Source organism: Bos mutus, chromosome 21 (assembly GCF_027580195.1).
Source record: "Bos mutus isolate GX-2022 chromosome 21, NWIPB_WYAK_1.1, whole genome shotgun sequence".
NCBI lineage: Eukaryota > Metazoa > Chordata > Mammalia > Artiodactyla > Bovidae > Bos > Bos mutus.
The window spans coordinates 56,788,263-56,809,780 of record NC_091637.1 but is presented as its reverse complement, the minus strand read 5'-3'; the positions used below and the strand labels follow the sequence as shown (position 1 = coordinate 56,809,780).

At 54.8% G+C, this 21,518-nt stretch overlaps 1 protein-coding gene across 1 annotated transcript in view; it reads left to right on the top strand.

Annotated features, from left to right (window-relative positions):
- Positions 1–21,518, top strand: part of ITPK1 (inositol-tetrakisphosphate 1-kinase) — a 162,882-nt gene that overhangs the window by 116,876 nt on the left and 24,488 nt on the right. Inside the window, exon 5 of the mRNA XM_070357875.1 lies at positions 3,795–3,912. Within this exon, the coding sequence (XP_070213976.1) occupies positions 3,795–3,912 (118 nt within the window). The remainder of the gene's footprint in view (positions 1–3,794; positions 3,913–21,518) is intronic.

Here is a 21,518-nt window from a genome sequence, read left to right as displayed (position 1 = left end):
CGGGGGCGGGGGTTTCTCGGTCCCTCGCTCTTCCCTCTGTGCCAGGCTTCTCCCTGCGGGCTCGGGGATGGGGAGGTGGGCAGTGGTGGTGAGGGCATCACGAACTTTTCGTTTGTAACTTAGAACGTGAATACGTCAGCCAGATCGAGTAGGGGAAACCCTCGAAGGCTGTCATTTGTCCATTGTTTGCAGGACAGGATGCCGCTGTGGGTGATGCGAAGTTTGTTGAGTGGATAACCTTTTCTTTTTCTTTAATCCTTAGTGTAGAGTTTAGTCTGCTTTAATTGAATCATGAAGTTCGTGTGTGTGCCTGTTAAGTCGCTTCAGTCGTGTCTGACTCTTTGTGACCCTAGGGAACGTAGCCCTCCAGGCTCCTCTGTCCGTGGGATTCTCCAGACAAGAACACTGGAGTGGGTTGCCATGCCCTCCTCTAGGGGATCTTCCCGACCCAGGGATTGAACCAGCATCTCTTATGTCCCCTTGCGTTGGCAGGCAGGTTCTTTACCGCTAGCGCCGCCTGGGAAGCCCTGATCATAAAGTTCATCATAATCTAATTCCAAGTAATCTCTCGAAGTTTACCTACGTTATTCTCTTAGATTTCACCCTTCAAACTTTATTTTTTTTTAAAAATGTCAGCATTTCACTTTTATTTATTTTTTATAATTAATTTGTATTGGACTCTATGTAGTTGCTTTACTTGAGTGGATGACCTTTTAACGTGAGGACATGGTCTGATTGTATCATATATTGCAGTCTTGGTGTCTCCCGAGTGACAGGCCCTGGTGTCAGTATAGGCCTAGTTCTGAGGGACACACTCTGGGGAAGGAACCATGCCGATGGTGGGAGTTGCCTCTGGGGATCTGGCAGCAGAGAGGTACCGGTGCACAGGTGAGGCTGCGGCCATAGGAGAGAGAATGGCTCCTTGGCCTGAGGACAGCCCTGGATAGACCTTCCTGAAGGACACCTCTGAGCTCGTCCCCCGTCCCCTCTGGGTCCAGATGTGGGCTCTGCCTTACCAGTGCTGGCCCGTCTGTGTGAGCCGGGCAGCGGGCCAGGCTCTCAGGAAGAAGAGGCATGAAGGCAGCTTCTCTTCTGCACTTGGGTCTGCAGACGTGTGCTGGAGAGGACCTTCTCGGGGCGAGAGCGTATAGGCGCCGTGGACTTCACAGGTGTGAGGACGGGAAGACGGCCTCCTCAGATGTGTGTTGTACTGGCCACCCCTCGGGAGCAGAGACATTTAAAAATAAAAAATTCAAAGACCAATGAACCCATCACCAGATACTCTGGTATGGAACACCAGGCAGGAGCAGATTTCAGAGAGGGAGATATGAATCTCTGGCTTTTGTGTTGAGAGCTCTTAAAAATGATTCCTAGGAACCAAAATAGGTTCACTGGGGGAAAAAAAAAAAAAAAGAATAATCCCAATGGCACATTCTTTTTGCTGATAAGGTTTGCTAGAAAAGAAGCATTATGGCTTTTCCCCCTGGCCTCTGCTGACCTCACAGAGGGAGCTTGTGGAGTTGGAGGGGAGGGTGAATTAAGCTGGTGTGTTTATTCCCTGGGGCTCCCACAACAAAGTACTATAGACCAAGTGGCCTAAAACACAGAAGGTTATTCTCTCAGTTGAGGAGACTGAAAGTCTGAAGTCAGGGTGTCTGTGGGGTTGGTTCCTTCTGAAGGTCTGAGCGGGAGGGTCGTGGTGGCTGTGGCCATCCTTGCGGGGTTGGTTCCTTCTGAAGGTCTGAGCGGGAGGGTCGTGGTGGCTGTGGCCATCCTTTCGGGGTTGGTTCCTTCTGAAGGTCTGAGCGGGAGGGTCGTGGTGGCTGTGGCCATCCTTTCGGGGTTGGTTCCTTCTGAAGGTCTGAGCGGGAGGGTCGTGGTGGCTGTGGCCATCCTTGCGGGGTTGGTTCCTTCTGAAGGTCTGAGCGGGAGGGTCGTGGTGGCTGTGGCCATCCTTGCGGGGTTGGTTCCTTCTGAAGGTCTGAGCGGGAGGGTCGTGGTGGCTGTGGCCATCCTTGCCTTGCAGCTGACCTCACTCAGAGTCTCTGTCTTCACACAGCCCTCTCCCTGTGTGTCTTTGGTCCCCATTTTCCTCCTCTTGAAGATACCAGTTGATGGATGAGGGTCTATCTGAATCCAATATGACCTCACATTAACTTGATTCCCTTGTGGCTCAGCTGGTAAAGAAGCCGCCTACAATGCAAGAGACCTGGGTTCGATCCCTGGTTTGGGAAGATCCCCGGGAGAAGGGAAAGGCTACCCACTCCAGTGTTCTGGTCTGAGAATTCCATGGGGTCGCAGAGTAGGACATGACTGAGCGACTTTCACTTTCACTCTCATTGACTTGATTCCATCTCCAAAGACATTCTCTCCAAACATGGTCAAGTTCACAGGGACCAGGGGTTAGGACTTGAACAGATCTGGGGGTGGGCGTGCACAGTCAACCCACAGTAACAACAGCTGGTGAATGGCCTTCCTTACAGCCAGCCTCCTCTCTGAGCCCATCTCCTGTAATGCCAGTGTCCCTCACTTTTGTCTTTAGCATCATAGAGTTTTAGGGCCAGAGGGATGGTCTCTTCTACTTTGTCTGCCTGACAAGCTGCTCTCCCCCACTGACTTGGGGCTCCTTGAGTCATAGAGGTGCCCCATGGCAGGGCCACGATCCTGTGTTTTTTTTCCTGGAAACATCTTCCTGTGTCTTTTGTTGAATTCCTGTTTCAGATAATGGTTTTTTGTTCTTAATGTGCCTTAATGTTATTTCCCCAAGAAGACTGTAAAGACTAATCTTATCACAGTTCTGCTTACCTGTCCATGGTCTACTGTGAAGCTGCTGCTGCTGCTAAGTCGCTTCAGTCGTGTCCGACTCTGTGCGACCCTATAGACGGCAGCCCACCAGGCTCCCCCGTCCCTGGGATTCTCCAGGCAAGAACACTGGAGTGGGTTGCCATTTCCTTCTCCAATGCACCAAAGTGAAAAGTGAAAGTGAAGTCACTCAGTCAGGTGTGACTCTTATCGACCCCATGGACTGCAGCCTACCAGGCTCCTCCGTCCATGGGATTTTCCAGGCAAGAGTACTGGAGTGGGGTGCCATTGGGTATTAATAAGCACTTGTTGGAGTGGGCACCCGAGGGTCAGGTGGCTGGCCTATGTCACGTGTTTCATCACCTTCTCACAGACCTACAGAATCCTGGCATCCCACTCTCCCCAGCCCTGCCTCAGAAGCCTTCAGGGCAGGGTCCTGGCCGCTCTCACTGAGCGTAACCCACCCTGGGAGCAGGTCTGGTTTCCGGTGAGGCTCTATCCAGGAGTTGAACCAGCTGATCAGAACCCAGTGGTTCTCCTTTTCTCACCTCTGGTTTCTCAGTTTGGGCTCTGTTTTGAGCTTGGCTCCATCATGCCTGCCTCCTTCAGATCTTAGGATGACTGCTCCCAGCTGCCCAGTCTCCCAGCTTCCTCTTGTCCTCCAAGAGGGAGAGTGTCCCAGCATTCCCAACAAAAGTGCTGAGCTTACCTCTGATTGGATGGACTCTGGTCACATGTCCTCTCCTGAGACAGCAGCCCCAGGAGGTGGAAAATGCTGATTGGTCTAATCAAAGTCATGTGATCCCAGTGGGGCTAAGTGGAGCCTGTGTCCTGAGACCAGGTGCTGCCCCAGCCAGAAGTCAGGCCTGGTGGGAGGACAGAGAACAGAGGGATGGATGCGGGGAGGGCACACGGGATGAAATCTTGCTTGTCAGCCCCGTTGCAGCATCAGTCTCCCTTCTCTAACCAGAAGAAGTGTGTTTTCCTTCCAGGAATACATTGATGCCCACCCGGAGACCATTGTCCTGGACCCTCTTCCTGCCATCAGGACCCTGCTTGACCGGTCCAAGTCCTATGAGCTCATCCGGAAGATCGAGGCCTACATGAAAGGTACGGACTCCAGTGGCTCGGCCCCGATGGCAGTTGGCCCACCTCGTGGACATAAGGCGGTCCTTGCTTGGGTGAGAGATGGGGTCTGGTCGTTTTAAGCACTTTGACACAGGAAGCAGTTGTACATTCTGGGGAGGGCCTTTCCTTCTCCCTCCGTGACTGGCAGAGTTAGGTAATGAAAGCCCCAGGGTGCTTTTTGGGGGAGTAGCTCCAGCCACATCAAGACAGATTTGTTTTGTTGTCTTAAACCCATGCATGTGATGAAATATCCAGATAACACAGTGGTTAGAGAGCAGAAGTGTGTGAACAGCTCAGCGGCAGGCAGGCAAGGGGAGTTATGTAACTGGGCAAAAGAGACAAACAGAGAAATTAGAGGCCTTTAATCAAACGCGTGGAGATATGTCATGTGGCGGCTGGACCTCACAGGGGTACGTGTTATTCTTGCAGGCCGGCACCTCCCACTTAGCCGCGGGAGTGTCTCCTGCCAGCTGCCGGCTCCTGCCCCAGAGGACTCATGCTCCCCGCGTTCCCGGGCAGGGCAGCACCAGAGATGTCAGACCGCCTTCCCAAGGTGTCTGTTTATGTGAGAAGGGCGTTTCAGAAAGATTCACGCTCAGTGAGCTCTTAATTCTCCGCCTGTCTACACAGTCCCTGCATAGAGTTCTTAAAAAAAAATTTTTTTTGTTTTAAGTGCTTTTCCTGGGCCCTGGGGCTGGGTGAGGGTTCATCTCTGAGGAGGGACAGGCAGCCCCCGTTCCTGCTATCTCGGTCCCGTGTGTGTGGCCTCGGGGGCTGCCTTGAACCCTGACCAGGGTGGTGACTTGGGCCCAAGTGTGTGTTCACGTGATGCTGGGTGCCTTGGCTTACAGGACCAGCATGGCAGAGAGGAGCAGCGTTTTTGGGTATGTCCTGCGTGCCCAGCACTGGGCTTAGCCTTCCTCTTACCTTCTCCCTGCTGGTGCTCATCAGGGTGGGCCAGGTCATCCTCCTTGTGTGGCAGAGGAGGTCCTGAAAGGTTCGCTGATGTACCAGCATCACACAGCCTGGAAACCGCCCAGTCAGAATCTAGCCAGGCCTCTCCCCCTCAGGCTCCCGACTCCTAACACCTAAGCTTGACTTCCATGTCTGTAGTCAGAGGGCCCTGGATCTAGTAAGCCCCTGGCATGGGTACAGTCGTGGACCCTGGCCAGGGGAATCAATGCCTGCTTGGTTCTCTGCTCTGCGCAAGAGCTGGGTGCTGGACCTGGCCATCCTGGAAGAGGTCTTAAGGCCCCTTGCTCTGGGTGGTTGGCCTTTGCCAGGAAGCACAGGGCATGGGCATGAGCTTGGGCAAACTCCGGGAGACGGTGAGGGACAGGGCGACCTGGCGTTGCTGCAGTCCATGGGGTCGTGAAGAGTCGGGCATGGCTGGGCAACTGAATAACAACATAGAGGACGTGGCTTCCTAGACGGCCCAAAGCAGGCAGGCTTCTTCAGCATGCTAGCGTCCTTCCATCCTTGGGTCTGGAGTGATCAGTGACCGTGTCAATTTCTGTTCTCTTTGCACTCCTTCCCTGGATCCAACCAGTACTCCTAGAGGAGAAGGAAGATCCGTAGTGATGTTTTGGCCAAACAATGCTTCTAGAAAGGAAATCTGCCTCTTTCTAGGAAGAGTGTGCGTCGGATGCCAACTATTTGTGAAGGGACAGGAGATGACCGTAAAAGATGAGAAGGCCCAGTTAATGGGCAGAGTTGCAGGTCAGCAGAGGCAACACGTCCATGAGAAGAGTGATGCTTTCTGATGGGATTAGGGAGGCTACCGCTGAGAGGGCTTTTTTAGAGCAAAATGCCCAGACTTTGAGGAGGGGACAGACTAAGATTGGTTACAAATCTTGCTGCCTTGTGGTCTTGGCCAAGTCACTTGCTCTGACCTTGTCCGTTTTCTGTAAGATGGATAAAAAGTGGTTTATCCACAGGGCCCAGGGTCAGGGTACCTGGGATGATGTCTGCAGTGCTCTTAGCTTGGGCCTTAGCCCATGGGGTCACCCAGCAGTGGGGTCCACTCTTCCTGCTCCTGTTACACTGGAAAGGGCTGAGCTGACTGGATTGGCTCTTAAGAGTCTGTCTTTGTTTTTATGAGCAGAGAAATAGGGCTGGGGGTCAAAGGTGAGCCCAGATCTAGTGTGTGAGCACGTGAGTTTGGGGGTGAGACTGCAGGGTGCACAGGAAGCAGGACTAACTCTCGGGAGGGCAAGTATTGAGGGGGTGAAAGCCTGGGCCTCCCAGACAGGGCAGAGGTGGGAGTGAAGCAGGGAGGGAGATGAAGTGGGGGTATTTGTGTCAACTTATGGACCACCGGTCAGGGGTGGGGGAACTCAGAACACCTCGGGCAGTGGGGGACCCCATTCATGAGCAGCCTTTGAAGGTATGTGAGCTAGTAAGTGAGACGAGGATGCATGTTAGACAGGCAGTGCAGACACGGCCTGGGGATGGATCGTCATGGCCATCACCTGTATCCTGTTGCAGAGGGTGACCCCCACAGGTGTAAGGGGCGGGTGACTGGCCCCCAGTGGGGACACAGGACAGACCCCACTCAGCTCAAACACAAGAGAGGTCAGCGCGGGGGTGTCCCACTAGAGGGCCCAGCGAGAACTTGTTGACCCAAGTCTCAAGACTGGCTTGGTCCTGGGCCAGCAGGAATTGTGTGGGTGGGCCGTGACCGCTGCGCCCGGGGTTTTCCTTATCGTGTGCACCGAGCCGGGCTGGTGTTCTTCCAGGAGGGCAGGCAGTGGCTGGGGCTTCCTGGAGCCTTTTCCTGCCCACCCGGGGCAGTTCACTGCTGGCTCCCACATCCCATCCTCCAAGGCGAGGCTGCGTCTGTGAGATGCAGAGCACCTTCTCTGGGAAGTGCATCCCCGGCCGCCCCCACCCACTCCCGCTACTCCTGGAAGCCCTGCAGTAAAGGGCCGTAATTACCCTCTAAGTTCCTCAATTGCAGCCGTCCAAATGACACCGCTTTTGTGTTGGGAGAAGGGGCTTGGCAGAGGCTTCTGGGAGTTGTCACCACCCCCCTGTGCCAAGGTGGCTTTCCCTGTCCTCAGAGATCCCGGATGGCTGCACAGAAGACAGGGCGGTATGGAGGAGGCGCTGCAGGGAGGGACCAAGGCCCCCTGCTTTGCAGTGGGGGTGGCCCGGTGGGCTGTGACACGTGGGGAGGGTCCCCTGGGGAGAGCAGACGGAGCCCTTGGACTGAGGCGGCCATCCATCTCCATGCAGAGCATGAGCTGTGGGGAGCTCCCAGCCTCACCTGCCTGAGGACCTTGGCGTGGTCAGCACCATCTCAGTTCCATGCTCCCAGAGTTCATCGTTTCTAATTCAGAGCTTGCTGAGGGAGGCCGGCTCCTTCCTGCCTCAGACCTGTGTGTCCCAAACCACAGACAGTTGGTGTCACAGTAGAGACCTGGGGGAGGGTGGATTAAATGAGACGGGCTTCATTTCTCTCTCACGTAAAAGCCGAAGTTTCCCCAGCTCCTTGTTCTTCTGGTGTGGCCCCTCCTGGTCCAGGGTGGTGCTGAAACTCCACCAGCCACACCCACAATCTAGACGTTAGGATAGAGAAGGACTGAGAAAGAGGAAGCAAAGGGAAACAGCTCTGGGTATCTTTTAAGGAAAAGTTCCAGAAGCTATGGTGATGCTCTGTTCACATCTCAGTGGCCAAAACTGAGTTACCTACTGAGGTGCGAAGGAACTGGGGACTGTGGTCTTTATTCTGGGCAACCATGTGCCCAGCTAACATATAGCATGAGGTCGGTAGGCTTACAGAGGGACCCACCCCAGGGTTCTTAGGCCACAGGTTTCCCACATGGATGATGCCTTCTGGGCGGGGCTGCACCCACACCCTTTACCAGAGGCACAGATGGCCTTGAACTTGGATCCAGTTCAAGCCAAGGACAGGAGCTTCCTGGAGGTTAAACATTGCCTGCTGCAGGCCTGAGGGGAGATGGGGAGGCTGCGTCACCAGCCAAGATTGCTAGACATGCATCTGCAGGCCTCGTCTCTCACAAGCACCTGCTTTGCTGCCCAGGGCTGGGGTTTTGAGGCAGAAGTCCAGAGCCCAAGGCCTGGCCCTGCAGCCCAAGGCCTGGCCCTGCAGCCCCAGGCCACACAATCCCAGGCGAGGCTCTTGCCGGCTCCTAAACTGGCTGGAGCAATGGCTGAGAAAGCTGGGCTGTGACTGGATGATGTGGGTGTGTGTCCTTGGCCCTGGGGTCAGCAGGTGGTAGAGGGTCTCAGATCACCTAGTGGAGGGCGCAGAGGCCCTTCCGAGACGGCTGTGGGCTCAAGGCAGCTCCCCCGGCAGCTCCCCCACACGCATACTCTGGGGGGTAACAGTTGGCCATCTGATGCTGGGCCTCCCCAGGAAAGGGGGGTGCCCTCTGCAGATCGAGTGTCTCTGCCTGTGGGTTTTGTGGGAATTTAATCAGGACTCATCTTGGAGGCCAGTTGGGGGCTGGGTTAAATTGGAATAATCTAGACACCAAGCAAAGAGAAAGTAACTTGCCGAAGAGCCTGGGAAAAATGATCCCCACAGAGCAGCTGCCTTGGGTGGGTGTGTGTGGTTGAGCCGGGGGGCTCTCACTCAGGGGTGGGGGCTGGCTGTCGGCCCTTGGGGAGCTGCACAGGGCTGTTGGTGGGAGAGGAGACAGCGAGAGAGGCCTTGGAGTCAAGGCCCAGGCCCCGGGTCTGCCTGCAACCCCTGTGTTGTGCAGCTTGCAGGTCCCTGTTCCTCTGGGGCCGCTTTGTCAGTGCTCGGGTAGCTGACCCTGGCAGCACCGGCTGCGTGCCAGGCACTGTATTAGTTAATTTAATCCTCACGATGACCCCTGTGAGAAAGGCACTACGGTTACCCCCCAGAGCGGTGAGGTTACTAGTGTCCCTTGAGTCTAATTGGCTAAGGACACAGAGCTGCTGCATGCAGAGCTGGATTCTGAACCCACACCCTCGGGGTATCATCTTGGCCAGTGGTTCCTGAATCCAGCTCCTGGCCCCTGCGTGGACCGCCTCTCTTCACCTGCACTTGTGCCGAGGACGCGCTGGATGAGCTCGGGGCCCTGGCCCTGCTCCCAGGCACCCCCTGGTGTCCAGGCAATGGCATTGTCCAGACAGGGTCCCTGCTTCGGTCATGGAGTCTCTGCCTCATACAGTTTATTGAGGAAACGAAAGTCCTGTCCTTTTTGAGGTTAGTGACACATGGTAGTGGAGAAGAACAGGGTTTGGCACTGACAAGCCTGGGCTCAAATCTCAGCCCTGCCCGTGTGGCCCGGGCAGTCACTGGGCCTCTCTGAGTCGTCTGCTCATCTGTCGTGAGGGGGTTGGTTGCCTTCCCTTCAAGTCGGGGTTGGCGGGGGCCGTGGGGAAGGCCTGGCCCTCCCTGCCCGCTGCAGGGGGCCCAGCCCGGAGCTGGAGCCCAGGTGCTCTCAGCTCCTCTCCTTGGTCCCACAGCACGCCCGGGGCCTGGCTGGGAGGCACGTGGTAGAGCTGGTGGTTAGTAGGAGGGCCTGGAGTCTTGGAGGACGAAGAGGAGAGCGGTGCAGCCCTGAACACTGTTGCTCCCGAGTCAGGGTCAGCTTCCAGCCCTGCTCTTGTGCAGGAGGCTGGAGTTTGGATGAACCCACCAGGAAAATGCTTCACACAACACCTTGCGAGTGGGCTTGTGAGGAGCTGACCCCTGAGACAGCTACCTGCCCTGCCCCCCAGGTGTCGGCCTGCCCACCCCGCAAGACTGGGGTCTGGTGCGAGGGAACCTCTAGCTCAGTCCAGGGCTCTTTCTGGGGGAGCCACACCTCCAGTGTTTAGCCCTTTCCACCTCATGGGTTATGGGTCCCCCTCCTTGTTTTTGTCGTGCTTCTGAGAAGAGGCCTGCCCCACCCAGCACACCCCACGAATTGCTAGACTGGAAGGCCGCTCTCCCCGAGGCCTGCACAGTAACTGGTCCTGAGTCCCCTCTGTCAGCAGGCAGGTCCCTGATTGTCGGTGATTCTCACACCTGTTGATCCCCCTCCTTTCTTCCCAGAGGCCGCCCATCTTAAGTATGGAATCAATCCTTCCAGGCCCTTCTCATACATGTGCAAATACATGTGTGCTTAAAAAAAAAAGAAACAGCATCTATTACTTGTGTTCTCATATAACTTGCTTTTTCTCCAAGAATATATGTCTTGGCTTCTTTTCATGTCAGCCCTCAAAGATGAAGAGGAGTAGGTCTGATCTGCCCTTTTTGATGGCAACATCATATTTCAGCACGTGAATGGGAAAAAAAAAAAGCGTAGTTTATTCAATTATATTGACCTCAATGAGTCATTCCAGTTTGATTTGGATTTTTTCTTCTCACCGACTGAGCTGCAGTCAACACAGGTCTCTGCAGAGTTCTGTAAAATTAATCCCTAGAAGTGGAATTTCCCAAAGACTACGGTAAACATCTCTCACCTTGTGGATATTGCTGGATTGTTCTCCAAAATGTTTGAACAAATTTTTCGCCCCATTGTACATAGCTGCTGGAGAAATGATAACTGTCTGACTTTCATTTACATTTTTTCTGTTATTGACAAGATTGCACATTTCTTCATGTGTCTGTTCACCCTTTGCGTTTCTTCTGAGTATGAAACTTTTCATGTTGCCCATTTTTCTCTTGGGTTGGTGGTCTTTTTCTTATTCATCGGTTAGAGCCACTTTTGGGATTAAGGATATTGTCTCATTTTTTCTTGAAGATTTTTTTAATGTGGACCATATATAAAGTCTTTATTGAATTTGTTACATGTTGCTTCTGTGTTATTTTATGGTTTTTCGGCCAGGAGGTATGTGAGATCTTAACTCCCCAACTAAGGATCGAACCCGCACCTCCTGCATTGGAAGGCAAAGCCTTAACTAGTGGACCACTGGGGAAGTCCCACGAGTCATTGTTTTAAAATATGGACTGTTTCGTTGCTGGCAGCTTCATCTTTGCACTGGGCCAAGCTAACATTTTCTATTCTGCTTTTAGAATGTGTATGGCCAGAGAGAGCACTTCAAATATTTTTCAAAACGTTTTGAAAATGAAAAAGGCTGCTGCGTTTTGGGAGTCAGAGCTGAGTGGGGCAGCAAGCCTTTGGGTCCGCAAGGGGCCATAAATCAGTGCAAACAGCTGCCACAGAGTTAATCCGCGTTTCCAGCAGCCGTTTCTATAAGCTGGAACGGGACTCAGGAATGTCCCTGTCTCTGCCAGCCCGTGTCTGCCTTCCTCGATCCTGGCCTCGAGCATGCCCAGCACAAGTAGCACTGTGTCCCCTCAGGATGAAACAGGTCATTAGCTGAGTCAGACGGGAGGGAGACTGCTTGTCCAGCTGACCAGGACCATGTCAGACAGGGCCTGTCAGACCTGTGGCCTTTGTTCCCCTCTGTCTGTACCCAGAAGCCACCCCCTCCAATAATTTCAAGCTGGTTGCCCACAGCAAGCCTGTAGCTGGTGAACCAAGGATCAGGCTGCTAGCAGGGAGGTGGCAGCTGCAGCTGGGCCTAAGGAGGCCCTTCAGAAGCCTCCCGGGAGCAGGGTAGGGACTGTAGCCACTGCTGAAATGCCCCCACCCTACCACCTAGTGTCTCCAAATAGCACAGTGAGGGTCCCTCTTTGAAAACTCTTAGTGACCAAGCCTATGAGTTTCCTGTTGCTGCACGACTGGTTGCTACAAGCCGAGTGGCTTTCGGTAGCTTCACCCCCGCCTGCCCCCGGCCTGCCGCTTGTTATCTCACAGCTTGGTAGGTGAGAATTCTACCTGGCATGGTTGGTCTCTGGTCTCAGGAAGTCACAGGTGGGAATCAAGGTGTCAGCAGGGCTGTGTTCTCATCCAAACACCCTGTGGAGGAACCCGTGCCCGGGCTTACGCTTCTTGGCGGTGAGCACCCAGCTCCTTGCGGCTACAGGACTGAGGTGTGGTGTCCCTGCCAGCTGTCAGCAGGGGGCGCTCTCAGAGAATACAGGCCCCCACGTTCCTTCTCACGGTCCCCTCCACCTTCACGCAGCCTTGGCGTTTCCAGCCGTCCTGGTGCCTCAGGCAGCCCCAGGCGGGCCCCCCGCACAGCAGTCCTGCTGGGCTGCCTCTCATCCCCTTGCCCCCTGCCCTGTGTAGGTGGCGGGGAGACAGTGTGAGCCTGTCTACATCTGGGACGTGCCGCTTCTCTCTGCCTCCCCTCAGAGGGCTCTGGGCAGGGGCACCGTCGGAGCTGGTTCCGGGCCCTGAGGCCCCCGGGTCACTGCCTGGTCTGCGTGACCAGGGGCCCGAGTGGACGGAGCCTGGGCCCTTCCTCACATGCACTGTCCTCACGTGACCTTCCGAGGTGTCAGGCCCTTCTTCTCCTCAGACAAGCCGGGTGAACTGGACAGTGAGCAGTGCCCAGTCGTGCCTGGGGAAGGCTCGCCCCAGGCTGCCTCGGGACCCAGCTTCCTTGCAGGGCTGCCCGTGAGCCTCGCTCACCCTCCCGCTCTGTCTGAGCCCCTCGGGGCCCGAGCAGTGGACAGGGCCTCTCTCCTCCCTTTTCCCAGAGGGGGTACCGCAAGCGGCACCTGAGACAGCCCGCGCTCCAGAGGGGCCCTCGACCCCATGGTGGCTTCAGAGGGACGCCCAGGCTGGACCTCAGTGCCCAGGGAGGAGGGGACCCAATGCCGACTCACGGCAGTCAAGCGTTACGTGGCGCTTCTCCCTGCACAGCCGCTCACAGTGACTCAGCTGGTCCTCACATCTTCATCAACAGCCTGGGGAGTAGGTACCGATGTTATTCACCCCCCTCCCACCCCGTTCTTGGAAATATGGAAACAGAGGCACAAAGAGGCGGCTAGCCCAGGGAGAGAGTAGGGCCAGGGTCGGGACCCAGGCACCCTGCCCACCACTGTGTATAACCGTGACCTGCAAGAGGCTCTATGGACAAGGGTAGGCCTCTCCTGGAATCCAGCCCAAAGCCCTGGCAGATTTCCATGTGGTTCCCATGAGTCAAGCTCCCCAGTCCCCGTATCCCCAGGGCACGCAGCTGGAACTTTACTGTCTTAAAACGTATTATTTCAGTCTCATCTCACCTGGGGCTATGGATGGGTCTGAAGAGGCATGATGATGTCACCATCGTCCAGGTATTTTCCAGCCTTTTGAAGCCTGACACAAATCCCCACTCAAATCCAGGCCCCTGTGCCTCCAGGGGCCCTTGGGCTACAGGCAGAGCTGAGTCACCTTCGGTAAAGGGAATGCAGAGTGAACTGGAAGTAGGTGCTAGGGGACAGACGTGCTGTGTCAGAGCAGGGAATGGTTCCTGAGTGTAAGAGTTGACTCATTGGAAAAGACTCTGATGCTGGGAGGGATTGAGGGCAGGAGGAGAAGGGGACGACAGAGGATGAGATGGCTGGATGGCATCACTGACTCGATGGACGTGAGTCTGAGTGAACTCCGGGAGTTGGTGATGGACAGGGAGGCCTGGCGTGCTGCGATTCATGGGGTTGCAAAGAGTCGGACACGACTGAGCGACTGAACTGAACTGAACTGAGGAGGGTCTTGGGGGTCATGCCAGGAAGCACGCCTCCTGAAGAGAGCAAGGTGAGGATGGAGCCCCGCCTGGGGGAGGCATGTGGGGTGCAGTGACTGGACACTGAAGCCCTTCCTGGCCAGGCCAGTGGACGGGACATTATAAGTGGACAGCGGGAGCAGGAGAATCAAGGTCAGGACAGGCAGTGCCCTCTTGATGCCCAGGCCTAGCTCCACATCAGAGAGACCAGTTCTCACATCTATCTCCTCTCGTCCGTGGGCCTGTCATCCCTGCCCTTCCTGACTGCCTCCTCCTGGCTTGGGCCTGCGGTGCTTTCCCAGCCCTCACCTGACTGTCCTGAATTACTGGGCGGCTGCCATCGCCGTAGGCCAAAAAAACCATCCAGATGTTTTCAGAGCTGCTGTCAGGCTGAAACTTGGTTCTCCCAGAGTGTACAGAGAGCGTCTTATGCCATGTAGGATTCGAGAGCACGGAGCTCCTGCCCTCTAACAGTATAACGGCAGGCTGAAGGTGACTTTGGACAATCTGGCACTGGATGAGTCATGAAGACTGGAGTCTGCAGGTTGGCAGGCCAGGCCCAGCCCGCAAGTCCCGTGGCTGAGGTCACCAGGGCTATGCCAGGCCGACAGTGCCACATGGCGGCCAGTTGAGTTGCAGGCCACTGCCACCTTTCTTACCCTGTGCCGGTCAGTTGTGCTCCTCCGTGCTCCCCTTCTCCTTTCGTTTCCAGGCTCAGCTCACTTTTATACCATCTTCAGTTCATCTCACACATGTGTACTTGTCAGAGAGTTTTTTCTGAGGGCTGCCTCCTCTGAGTAGCACTGGGCTAGAGGTCAGGCCAGGTCCCAAGGAATATACCATCTGGTTGCAGAGTCAGAACCCAAACATGTGGGCATTTAGTAGGGTACCAGAGATGAGCAACTGAACAAGGTAGCAATGCAGGAGAGAGATGATGGTGGAACAGGCAGGACTGTGGGTAGAAGATGCTGGGGGTATCTGTTGGGAGGTGTCATTGTGATGAGACATCTTGTTCTCAAGGGGTTGGGCGATGCTGGCTGGGTAGGTTGTTGCCAACTGGTTGGGGAGAGAGGAGTCCCAGGGTTGTGCCGGGGGATGACAGGGAGACCCCTCTGCTTGGCGCCGGGGTTTGGCTGGGAGTGAACTTGGTTCTGCCTTCTGAGAGGAGGCGGGAAGTGTAATTTCCAGGGCTACTTCAACAGAGCACCACGGACTGGGCGGCTTAAATTAGAGAAGTTAATTTTCTCACAGTTCTGGAGGCTGGAGTCTAAGATCAAGGTGCTGGCAGGGCTGGTTTCCTCCAAGGCCTCTCTCCTTGACTTGTAGGTGCCTGTCTCCTCCCTTGTCTTCTCATAGTCCTGTCTCCCCTTCTCAAGGACATTAGTCACCTGTATGACCTCGTTTTCATTTAATCACCTCTTGGCAGGTCCTGTCTGCAAATAAGAGGCATGTCCTGAGATCTGAGAGTCAGGCCTTCAGCATGTGAATTTAGGGGGACACAGTGCAGCCCATGGGCTTCCCAGGTGGCTCAGTGGGAAAGAATCCGCGTGCAACACAGGAAATGCGAGTTTGATCCCTGGGTCGGGAGGATCCCCCGGCAACCCACTCCAGTATTCTTGCCTGGAGAATCCCATGGACAGAGGAGCCTGGGGGGCTACAGTCAGACTCCTGGGGTTGCAAGGAGTCAGACAGACTGAAGTGACTGAGCATGCACACATGCAATGCAGCCTGTAACAGGAACAGGTTGCAGGGACCTGGAAAGGCTTCGAACCTTCACTCACATCTGACTTGGATGATTATTGAGCCGAGGGCTGCCTCAGTATATAGGTGGAAACTTTAAGAAGACAATCCAGGATCCAGCCACTGTGCGCAGTGCAGGCTTGGTGGCGGGCTCGGTAGGTGAGGTGGGCAGAACACCAGGAATCCAGCAGTGTGTGGTTAGAGCAGCCACAGTGGGGAGAAGATGGTTCAGAGGTGAGAGTGTCAAGAAGGGGGTTCCTTGGTTAACAAACCCCAGCAGCTAGGAAGAAACCCCAGCGCTGGGCCACTGATTTTGTTCTGTCTGTCCCAGGGGATCATCCAACCTTGATCCTGGGATGGGTTGTGTTGGGCGATACAGCTGAGGCCGATATTGCTTCCCAGACCCTTGGGGTGGGACTGCTCCTCCCAGAGGAAACTGTGTTAAGGAACTATTTCATCATTTAAATCTGTTGTTGTTTAGTTACTAAGTCATGTCTGACTCTTGCAACCCTATGAACTGTAGCCCACCAGGCTCCTCTGTCCATGAGATTTCCTAGGCGAGAATACTGGAGTAGGTTGCCATTTTCTTCTCCAGGGGTTCTTCCCAACCCAGGGATCAAACCCACATCTTCTACATTGAAAGCATATTCTTTACCACTGAGTCACCAGTAGATACTATTGCTCTTGTTCTCTTTTCAGTGAGGAAGCTGAGGCAGAAGTAAAGTTACTTGGCTGGGATCGTGCAGCTGATACGAGTTGGAGCCAAGATTCAAACCCCAGGCACACAGGGGCCTGGTGAGCCCACTGGGGGGCGGGGGGAAGGGCTCCTACCAGGTGTGGGGAAGGTGATGCTTAGAGGAGGAAGGTGGCCTGACCCAAGGCTTGGAGGACAAGCCAGAGCTTCTCATGCCGAGAAGGGGCTAGAAGGTGCTTGCAGGGCTGAGGGCCCAGTGTGTGCAGAGGATCCAGGGCCTGTGAAATCAGTGTGTTAGGCTTAGTTGCCCCTCGGCATGTGGAATCTTCCCAGACCAGGGATCGAACCTGTGTCCCCTGCACTGGCAGGCGGATTCTTAACAACTGGACCAGCAGGAAAGTGCAGGAGCTGGCTTCTTTAGTGGGTAAAGATTCCACAGTGCTTTTTCCTCTTCCTTGCAACTTCAGGAAGTAGACAGGAGTGATTAATCATGACCGTCAGTCTACTACTGATCAGGAACCCAAAACCCGAAAGGTTGGGTCTTGCCCAGGCTCAGGGGAGAGCTGCTGGAACTTGCATGCAGGTCTCTGGGCTTTTGCTCCCTGGGTCATGCATGGGCCTTGCCCGGGGCTTCCCCCAGCAGCCTGGGTCTCTGTGCCTCGTTCCCTCTGCCACGGGGCCGGTAGGCCCCAGAGTGACCTGTGTTGGGGGTAGGACCACTCACTACGTCATCTGTCACCCTCCCTCATGAAAGTTCTGCCCAGGTTTCTGAAAACGGGGCTCCCCAGGGCTGGAAAAGCATGATCAAGACCCCTCATTGCTGGCTCCCCAGGAAACTCGCCCATGGTCCCTCTGAGGAGCAGCGTGGCTCTGTGGCAAGAGACAGAAATGCTGATTCCAGGGGGCCCGGACCCCCAGCTCCTGGGCCCGTGACCGCAGAAAATGATTTGTCACAAGCCCCAAGCCTTATCATGCGTGAGAGATGATCAGCCTTGTCTACGGTGGAGGAAAGTTGGCACAAACATAAATGTCTGACCTGAGGGGAAACGTTGACAGTTGGGTGACCAGGAAATGCAGACTCACGGGAAAATACTGGTGGCAGGAGCGTTCAGTGGAAAACAATTAAAAAGGAAAGTCCAGTCACGGTTATAGCAAAGCAGATAAACAAAGTGCTTCTGCAGGCGAAAGTCCTCCGGAGAAGCCAGTGGCCAGACTGAGCGGGGTCAGCTGTGAGGGCTGTGTGTTTTCAGATGGAACAGACTGGGGGCGGGGTGGGGCGGGGCGAGCCTCGGGGGAGCGGAGTGTGAGGGCCCGGCAGTGGCCAGAGGGCCGGATGCCGGCAGGCTGGCCCGGAATGTGGGTCAGCGGCGCCCAGGCACGTCAACCACGGACTCTGCATCCGACCAGATGTGGCTGAGATGCCCGAGGAGCCGGCCTTGTGCACAGGGTGCCGTTGAGGGTCAGTCCGTTCACTTAGCAAGCCCCTGCTGAGCGCCTACTGTGTGCCTGCAGTGTTCTAGGCGCTGGGCCCACAGGGGTGAAAAAATGCACCGGTCCCTGCCCTCATGGAACCAGCATTCTAGAGAGAGGGAAACAGAGCCCTTGAATGTAGTGACTGCTCTCCCGACACGTGCCAGGCGGGTCCTCCCTGCTGCCCAGGCCCACGCAGCCAGCTCCAGGCCCCGCGGGCTCTTTCCCTGGCCTGTCTTCAGCTCCTCTTGTCTCAGCACAGCCCTCACTCGTGGGCGTCGTTCTCTGGGGTCCCACCCTTTGTGGAAACGTCAGAGGATTCCAGCCTTTGTGTGTCCTCGGGGACCGTCCCTACCCCCAGGCTTTGTTTCTCTCGAGTGTCATCTGGAAGAAATGAACTGAGGCAGAGTCCTGTCACAGCTGTCCCCAGGCCCTGCCCTGCCCTGCCGGAGCCCCGCCAAAGCTTCCTTCACAGCCTGGTGCCAGCACCATGCTGGACACAGCCAGGAAGCCATGGAGGGGGAGTTTCTGTCATCCCCAGAAACTGGACGTGGGCCACTAGTTACGATTTAGAACCTGCCTGCTTTCCTGTCGGCCGCCCAGCTGGCCTCGCTCAGTGTAGTAAGAGAAATCACCACTGCTGTTATGTGCCAGGCCTCCCAACAACCCTCTAGGGAGGCCTTGTTCCCATTTTACAGATGAGAAGAGCGAGGCCCAGCACTGTTTGGTCATTCGCCAAAAGTTACAGCTAGTTTACCCCAGATTCAAAGCCAGGCTTCAGAGCTGCACCTTCAAAGTGCCATCTCTGCCTCCCCCGGTTGTCCTCTTGTGGCACCTGTTCATCATTGTCTTTGCTCCTCTTGCTGGTTCTGTAGCATCTGCCCCCAGTGGCCTGGGAGCGTGGCCACCTGGCACAATGGACAAGGTGAGGATGTGACTCGGACACCTGGGTTCTCATCCTGGGCCTGCCCATGACTTGTGCGTGACCTTGAACTCTTCTCTTTCCCTTTCTGGACATGATGGGATTTGCCATCTCCCAGGACCTCTGATTTCACACTCTCTGATGAGGGTGGCGGACAGGGAAGAGGGGGGTGTTTCAGGTTCCCAGGGGCTGCTGCTTCAGCTCTTAACAGAACACAACCCACCACCTAACTAAAAAAAGCTTCCTTTCCAACTCCCATCCAGAAATACGATGACAGATAAATAAGTAGCCTTTTTCAGGGAACCAGAAATAGCCTCCTGGGCTCCCAGTGCTGACTGATAGGAAGAGTCTTTATGCTATTTGGGGGAGAAGATCTGCTGGCACTGTTGGGATTTTCCTGGGGAGTGGGGGGGCAGCTGCAGGGACTGCTGCTGTCACCGACCCTCACATGGGATGGAGCCAACGTGTCCTGTGCCACCAAGATGCTGGCTCAACTGCTGTAGGGCTCGGCTCCTTCCTCAGCTCTCCCACTCAGGTGACCTCTGAGTCCACAGGCTAGACGGATGTCACCATCCTCCTCTCCAAGGCTGGGTCAGTGTGTGTGCCCAGGGGGCACCGTGTCCTCAAGCAGGGCCTTTGCAGCGGCCGTTCTGTCTGCCGGGAGTACGCGTGCCCCAGATGCCTGGCCTGCCTGCTCATCTTCCCATGTCTGGGCTCCGCAAGGCACTTCCTGGGCACACCCCACCTCCACAGGCACCCCCTCGCGATCCCCAGGTCACCCTCCAGCCCCATTGGGCTGTCTGTTTTACTCCTCCATCTGGCTGTGGCCTGGTCCCTGCACCTGGAGCGTGGGCTCCATGAAGCAGCGTGGCTCATGTTCCTTTACTGCTGCATCTTGGGCTCCTAGGATGCAACACGTTTTTTTTTTGTTGTTGTCGTTGGTGACTGGTGGTTGGAAACCAAAATAGGAACAGTTGTAGTTTCTAATTATTGCGATCTCACAGGCGTTGCGGGATGGTTTTAGCTACAAGCTGCCAGAAATTGGGTCAAGCTACAGTCATCATGGTCTACGATCCGTGAGTCTAGAGGTGGGACAAGGCCCGGGTGTGGAGCAGCCAGCAGCCCAGCGAGGGACACGGGTCCCTTCCAGCCTCTGCCCTGTGGGGCTCAGGACTGCCTTCCCTCAAGCCTGACCCGTCAGAGGGTGACCGAGCTTGAACCGTGGGGCTTTCAGGCAGTGGGACCTGGATGGTCTCCAGTCCTGGGCCCACCCTGGAGAGGGCGTGGGGTCAGCAGCTGGTCATGCCTGCTGCTCAGGGTGTGGTCAGCCAGCTTCAAGTTAGGATAAAGGAAGAAGAATGCGACACTGTGCATGGCCCCCTGTCCTGATGACTCAGTCCTTTGTCTTCTCTGCTGGGTCCTGCTACCACCTCTGACACCAGAGCCTGAGATTCCAGAAAGGTGGGGGGTGTCTGGTCTAATGCTTGCTGTGGCCCGTTCATTAGGAATGTCTCGTCTCTGCATTTCATCTGGACCCCAAACATCTCTGGAGGAATGCTGCCCTCGTCCTCCTCTGATTCACCCAGGACTCAGCAGGGTTGATGGTGGGGGACGGGACTCTGCAGGTTTGCTGGAGAACTGAAGGAGACACTGTACCTAAAGCATTTCTTCAGCCCAGTTTCTTGCACAGGCCAAGTGTTTGCGCCCGATGGATCTCAGCTGCCGCCGCTGGGGTTTTTTCCTTTTTTTTTTCAATTGGTATAATTCACGTACCATAAAATTCACCTTTTTAAAGTGTAGATACAGTTCAGTAGTTTTGAATATATTCAGAAAGTTGTGCAACCATCACAACTATCTAATCCCAGAACATTTTCATTGCTCCAAAAAGAAATGGACCCGCCTGCAGTCACTCCCCATTCCACCTGCCCCCCAGGCCTTGGCAGCCGCCCGTCTCCTTTCTGTCTCAATGGAGCTGCCTGTTCGGGACATTTCAGATAAATGAAGTCATGTATTCTGTGGCTTTTCCAACTGGCTTCCTTCAACTCAGCATGATGTTTTCAAGGTTCATCTATGTTGCAGCATGCATGAGAACTTCATTCCTTTTTAGGCCTGAATAATATTCCATTGTGTGGCTATGTCGCCTCGTGTCCACCAGCTCATCAGTGGATGGACACTTGGGTTGCCGCCACTTTCTGGCTGTTACGAATAACACTGCTGTGAATATTCCTGGACAGGCTTTTGTGTGGACGTGTGTTTCCGTCCTCTTGGAAACACCTAGGTGTGGACTGCTGTGGACCTAGTTCTGTGTGAAGAACCGCCAGAGTGTTTCTCAGAGCAGCTGGACCATTTCACGTCCCCACCAGCCAGTGTCAGGACACTTTTTCCTGTCTGTCTTACTGGGTTGTAGCCAGCCTCACACGTGTGGTTTTAATCTTCATTACTCTGATGCCTCATGATGTTGAGCATTCCTCCCTGTATTTACTGGCCATTTCTGTGTCTTTATTTTGAGAACTGTCCATTTTGGGCCCTTGGCCCATTTTTAACTTGGGTCACTGGTCTTTTTTATTGTTTGGTTGTTAATAGTTTTTCATGTATTTTGGATACTAGACTCTTGCCAGATACATGATTTTCAAATATTTCCCCCCATTCTTTGGGTTGTCTTTTCTTGATAATGTCCTTCGAAGCACAGAAGTTTTAAATTTTGACGTCAAATATGTCTATTTTTACTTTGGTTGCTTGTGGTTCTGGTGTCTAAGAAACCATGTCTAATCCAGGGTCATAAAGACCTACACCTGTGTGTTCTTCCAAGTGTTTTATAGTTTTAGCTGAAATGCTTTTGCTACATCTCTTGATAGGATTGTGTGAGTTTTGTCCTTTTATTCTATTAATAGGAGCAGGCACTTTTCTGCTAGGGAGGCCGTGGTCAGTAGCCTGAACTTGGGATCCAGCTGCCCGGGGGTGAGCCCCCCCAACCGTACCCCTTACTCACTGTGTGACCCTGGACAGGGAACTTCACCCCTCTGTGCCTCATTTCCCGTATCTGTAAAATGGGGGTGACAGCACCTCTTTATGGGCTCTCATGAAGGTAAATGATTGTTTTGCAGACTACGTGGAGCAGTGTTTGGCACGTTAACAAGTGGGGCTTCTTGACTCTTGGCTGTTAGCCATGACATTAGGTGGAAAGCTTTGATGGCCTGGGGTGGGGAGGGCATTGAAGGCGAATCT